The sequence below is a fragment of the Vicia villosa genome, unplaced genomic scaffold (assembly GCF_029867415.1).
Source record: "Vicia villosa cultivar HV-30 ecotype Madison, WI unplaced genomic scaffold, Vvil1.0 ctg.001128F_1_1_3, whole genome shotgun sequence".
NCBI lineage: Eukaryota > Viridiplantae > Streptophyta > Magnoliopsida > Fabales > Fabaceae > Vicia > Vicia villosa.
The window spans coordinates 49,374-55,493 of record NW_026705495.1 but is presented as its reverse complement, the minus strand read 5'-3'; the positions used below and the strand labels follow the sequence as shown (position 1 = coordinate 55,493).

Sequence of the window (6,120 nt, the reverse complement as noted above, 5' to 3'; positions counted from 1 at the left end):
TTTATACGTTAGGGACTAACAATTCTAACCCTGACTCTCTCTCTCTTCTCACAAACAAAAAAAATATTTTATCCTACTTTTCCTTTTTCAGGGTTGCAATTCCGGCTGCAGCACAGTAATAAATTTTCCAGCCCATCAGTCGAATTCTGAAACTACTGTTTTGATTCGCTCCGAATTTTTTCCAGAAGTTCAGAAAAAAATCGTAGAACAATACTCTTTTAGAATAAAATTCTAAAAGATTTCGACCCTCAAAATCGCAAATTCCTCTTTTTTCTATTTTATTTGATTTAATTTCTATTTTCATATTTTCAAAAAAATCTAAAAAAATTTGTAGTTTCGTGTTCTTATTTTATTTGATTTATAATCAGGTTTTTATATTTTTTTGATTTTATTTTAATCACTTTTCTATTTTTTCATTTGTTTTCTTAACCGTAACATTGTGCTGGTTTATGAACAGGTTTTCTATGGATTGACCAAGTGGATGGTACCCCAATTGCTTTTTTGGCCAAAACCTTTTGGTATTTGGCCAAATCAAGGTTATTTGTAATTTTGTCCATAGTTTAATTTTCTAAACCCCAATTCTTTTCTTGTATTATTATTATTACTATTACTAATATTCTTATTCTTATTATTATTTTTGCATGTACCTCCTTTGGCCAAAGGGATCAGGGTTTTATTTTCGCGCCCAATTCTTCCTCTATTTTGTATTTGCCCCAAGGCCAGATCTGACGCCCACAGGACTGAAGGCATACCATACCATACGCCCTCAGGAGGCGTCCACACAGGATCAGAGCTAAGTTCCCTTAATTCTTTTTTTATTTTATTTATTACATAAATCTTTTTTGTTCCTTTTACTTAATTATTTTTATATAAAATATTTTTACTATTTCTTTTGATTTTCAACCTCCTTTTTTATTTTATATATATAAATAATTTTAATTAATTTAATTTAATAATTTTAATTAATTAGGGTTAAGTTTATAATTAGTTTTTTTTTATAAAGTAATTATTTTAATGTTCTAAATCCTTATTTTATTTTTGTCGACTATTTTTTTATCATGATCACTAATCACTGTTATTGGTAGGTGTTGTACATTAACCTTAGTCTAGGTTTTTTATTTACATATTTTTTCTATTAACCATAATGAACTTCTGTCCCCTTTCGGGGTTTGTTTTTGCCTTACCCTTTTGTGCCTCAATTATTACTGTTTTAATTTTTGATCTGCCACGTTATAATTGTTGAGAACTTTAATGCACTAACATTTTTTTCTTCTTTGTGGCTAATTTTCAGGAGTAGCCAAAATCCTTCAGCCACGCGCCATCAAATAAAAAAGCTAAGTTCTAACTCCTTTTATTTTGTTTAAATATCATTTTAATTTTTATTTTTGCCTTTTTATTAAAATAGGGTTTGTTTCAAATCGCCAATGAATTTGTAATGCACTCACCCCTATTATTTTCCGTTTAATTCTCAGATGTTCAAAGTCAATCAAAGGTTCGAGGAAGATCAAGACATTCAAGAATTTTTACTAATTATTGTTCCCTCTTATTTTCTGCTTTAATTCCCCCATCCCCGCAGGTGTTTATTGTAATAGCGTAGGATTTAATTTCCGCAATTTATTTTCCGTCAATATAAAACTGCGTGGTTAGTAATCCTAGGAAGTGCAAGCCTTGAATCAATCTAGAATAACTAATTACAAGATAAAATAATTGAATTTAATCACGTGATTGTGCCACACACACACCTTTAGGGTAACCCTTCTTGTTGCCTGTTGCCTTGTTGCCTCTAAGTATACTAAATAGTCAAGTCCCTCGATTCCGAGGATACCTAAAGCAATGTTGCCTTTAAAAGATTGAAAATCATCATATGAGATCTAGTCCCTCGATGCTTCCTCGGTAAAACCTGATGATTGTCCCAATTGCTAAGGTATCCTCGCATGATGCCTAAAAGATTAAATGACTATTATATCCTTTCCTTAGACTACATGCCCTCTTTATGGCAAGGGACAGTCTTATGGCGAACGATAATCTCAATGACCATTCAATATCCAATTGAAAGACTTCCTGCCCTCTTATGGTATGGATAGATCCTTTCGCCCGAAAGGATAAAAGAACAATTTTTTCAAACTTAGGGTAGGTAGCTTTTAATTGCTTGCTCAATTCAAGTTCAAAATTCAAATCTATCTTTCCCACTCTTTTCAAATACTTTCAAAACAAGGCTACGCTTATTTACAAGCTAAAGTCCTTAACGAATCTTTTTCTATTCACATCCTACTTTTCAAACAATTCAAACATTTTGAAAACAAAGTGAGCTAAGCAATTAAGAGCCCATGGATAACCATGGATACAAAGGGTGCTTTACACCTTCCCTTTGTATAACTTACCCCCCGAACTCAAAATCTTTTTAAAAGGTATTTTCCTGTTCTTTTAGCCTTTCTATTGGATAAAATAAAAGTCGGTGGCGACTCTTGCTTACCGTACATTTCAAATAAAGTCAGTTCACCGTATTACAGTTGAGAATAAAAGAAAAGCGACTCTCGAAGCCGAAATTATTGACATGGCAGTTGAGGCCAAAAGTATTATGCTAAACGATACAAGACAGGGGGAAAACTTAATGCTAGAACCTCCTGAAAGAACATGTACACGAGGATGCAATTAATAAAAGGCTAGACACTATCTACGATGAAGAGCCTTTGGGATTTGAGAAAGATCCAGGATCATCAAGCGCAAAGATATTAGCTCAGGACCCTTTTGAAGAGATTAATCTTGGAGATAGAACCACGAAGAGAGTTACATACATCAGTGCTAAACTGGACCCCAAGATTAAAAATAGGTTAGTCAAGTTACTAAAGAAAAATAAAGATTGTTTTGCTTGGGACTAAGATGAAATGCCTAGTTTGAAGAGAGATCTGGTCAAACTAAAACTTCCTATTAAGGATGGCAAGAAGCCCATCAAGCAGACACCAAGAAGGTTCGCTCCAGAGATCCTTTCGAAGATTAAAAAAGAGGTCGAAAGACTTCTTCGCTGCAACTTCATTCGGACCACCAGGTATGTTGAATGGATTACAAATATAGTGCCAGTTATTAAGAAAAATGGTTCTTTAAGAGTGTGTATAGATTTTCGTGATCTGAATGCAGCAACTCCTAAGGTTGAATACCCTATGCCTGTGGCAGAAATGCTAGTTGACTCGGCTGCAGGATATGAATATCTTAGCACGCTCGATGGTTATTCCGGGTATAATCAAATTTTCATTGCAGAAGAGGATGTTTCTAAAATAGCCTTTCATTGCCTAGGGGCAATAGGCACTTACGAGTAGATGGTTATGCCTTTTGGTCTTAAAAATAATGGAGCAACATACCAGCGTGCAATGACCTCTATTTTTCATGATTACATTGAAACCTTCATGCAGGTTTATATAGATGACATAGTAATAAAGTCTATATCAGACGAAGATCATCTAACCCATCTAAGCCAATCATTCGAAAGAATGAGAAAACATGGATTGAAGATGAATCCTCTTAAATGTGTATTTTGTGTGCAGACTGGAGATTTTCTGGGCTTTGTGGTCCACAAAAAGGGGATAGAGATTAATCAGAATAAAACAAAGGCTATCATGGAGACCAAAGCGCCATCAACTAAGAAAGAATTTCAATCTTAGTTAGGGAAGATAAATTTCATGAGGTGATTTATTTCAAATTTAAGTGGTCGAATTCAAGCCTTCTCCCCTCTTTTGCGTCTGAAACATGGAAATTTCGAGTGGACAAATGAACACCAAGAGGCATTCGAAAAGATAATGCAGTATCTAACGAATCCGCCTATCTTGTCACCACCAAGCGGAAAGAAGCCCATGAGATTGTATATATCAGCTTCAGACACTACTATAGGTAGTATGTTAGCACAAGAAGATGAAAATGGCATTGAGAGGGCCATATATTATCTAAGTAGGGTATTAAATGATGCGGAAACTAGATACACTTCGATAGAAAAGTTGTGTCTATGTTTTCATTTTTCATGTACTAAACTCAAATATTATATAAAGCCAATAGATTTGTATGTATCTTCGCATTTTGATGTTATTAAGTACATGTTATCAAAGCCAATAATGCATAGTCGAATTGGCAAATGGGCTCTAGCCCTAACTGAGTACTCTTTGGCCTTTATGCCTTTAAAATCTATGAAGGGGCAAGTAGTCTCAGATTTTATAGTGGATCACGCAGTGGTCGAAACTCCTCAACTCCTAGTTGAGTTGAAACCTTGGAGATTATTCTTCGATGGTTCCACCCATAAAGATGGTAGTGGAGTTGGGATTCTACTAATTTCTCTTGATGGAATTCCAACAAAACTCAAGTATAGAATCGAAGGACCCTCATGCTCAAACAACGAGGCAGACTGTGAAGCCTTAATAGCAGGACTTGAAGCCTTGTTGGAATTGGGGGCAACTAGGGTCAAAATTAAGGGTGACTCAGAATTCGTAATCAAACAATTGACGAAGGAATATAAGTGCATCAAGGAGAACTTGATCATGTATTTCGTCATTGCAAATAGGTTGCTTAAATTTTTTGAATATGTAGACATAAAGCATGTCCCTAGAATTAAAAATCAGGAGGCAAATGATTTAGCACAAATAGCTTCAGGATATAAGATCTCAAAGGAGAAGTTGGAAGAATTGGTCGAAGTAAGAGGAAAAGCAATGGCAACAAAATTGTCTCTAAGTGACTTAGAAAGAAATCGTTTAGGTTACGCTAACGAAGAAGAATTCGAAGTGTTGGCTATTGATGCTTTAACAAGCACAGATTGGAGAACTCCAATTATAGAGTATCTTAAAGATCCTTCGTTGAACACATACAGAAAAATCAAGTATAGAGCTTTGTCGTACGTTTTGATGGGTAACGAGTTATTTGAGAAAACTCCTGAAGGCATCTTATTAAAATGTTTGGGTGAGAATGAGGCGTACTTGGCATTATCTAGTGTTCATAGTGGAACATGTGGGGCACATCAAGCAGGCCATAGAATGAAATGGTTGCTTTTCAGGTACGGGATGTATTGGCCTACCATGCTAAAGGATTGTATAGAATTCGCTAAAGGCTGTCAAGAATGTCAAATACATGCAGGAATCCAACATGCTCCTGCAAGTGAGCTTCACGCAATTATCAAGCCATGGGCATTTAGGGGCTGGGCTTTAGATTTAAATTGTGAAATTCGACCTACTTCATCTAAATGTCAAAGGTACATTCTTGTTGGAATTGACTATTTTACTAAATGGGTCGAAGCAGTGCCTTTGATAAATGTAGACCAAGAAACAGTCATAGATTTCATTCAAAAACAAATATTATATAGATTTGGAATCCCAGAAACTATAACAACAGATCAAGGATCAGTATTTACTGGTCAAAAGAAGCAAGAATTCTCAAAAGAAATGGGATTCAAGTTGTTAACATCCACACCTTACAATGCTCAAGCAAATGGACAAGTCGAAGCAGCAAACAAAGTAATCATTGGTTTGATAAAGAAGCATGTAGAAACAAAGCCAAAAAGTTGGCATAAGACACTAGATCAAGTGCTTTGGGCTTGCCGAACCTCTCCTAAAGAAGAAACAAATAGTACACCTTTCCAGTTAACAATTAGACATGATGCAGGCTTACTTGTTGAAATCTACTTGCAATCAGTACGGATACAAAATCAAGGAGAAATCCCATATAATCTATACTGGGAGATGATGATGAATGAGTTGATAGAATTAGACGAAGAAAGGTTGCACGTGTTAGAAGTCTTGAGGAGGCAGAAGGAGAGAGTAGAAAGAGCATCTAAGAAAAGGTCAAAGGTAAAACTTTTGTTATAAAGGATTTAGTTTGGAAAGTTATATTACCTATGGATAAAAAGAATAAGACTTTGGGAAAATAGTCTCCACATTGGGAAGGACCTTTTCGAATTCTGAAAGCATTCTCAAATAATGCTTATGAGATAGAGGAATTAACAGAGGATTGAAGGATCCTAAAAGTAAATGGGAAATATTTAAAAAGATATAAGCCATTTATGGACGAGGTTAAGATTTCAACAACGTAGATATCAGAAGTTAACATTATAAGCTAAAATGGCGAATATATATTTCATTCCAAAATATT

At 35.0% G+C, this 6,120-nt stretch overlaps 1 protein-coding gene across 1 annotated transcript; it reads left to right on the top strand.

Annotated features, from left to right (window-relative positions):
• Positions 1-4,157: 4,157 nt before the first annotated feature.
• LOC131633486 (uncharacterized) lies at positions 4,158-5,837 on the top strand. Its single transcript, XM_058904199.1, has 2 exons — positions 4,158-5,130; positions 5,365-5,837. Exons 1-2 carry the CDS (start codon positions 4,158-4,160, stop codon positions 5,835-5,837), a joined length of 1,446 nt encoding a protein of 481 aa, XP_058760182.1.
• Positions 5,838-6,120: the final 283 nt, after the last annotated feature.

Excerpts from the sequence above, each read along its gene's own strand:
- LOC131633486 (XM_058904199.1), top strand. The coding sequence starts at position 4,158 with ATGCCTTTAAAATCTATGAAGGGGCAAGTAGTCTCAGATTTTATAGTG. Across the intron at positions 5,131-5,364 it reads AATCCAACATGCTCCTGCAA|ATCAAGGATCAGTATTTACT; the intron begins GTGAGCTTCACG and ends CTATAACAACAG.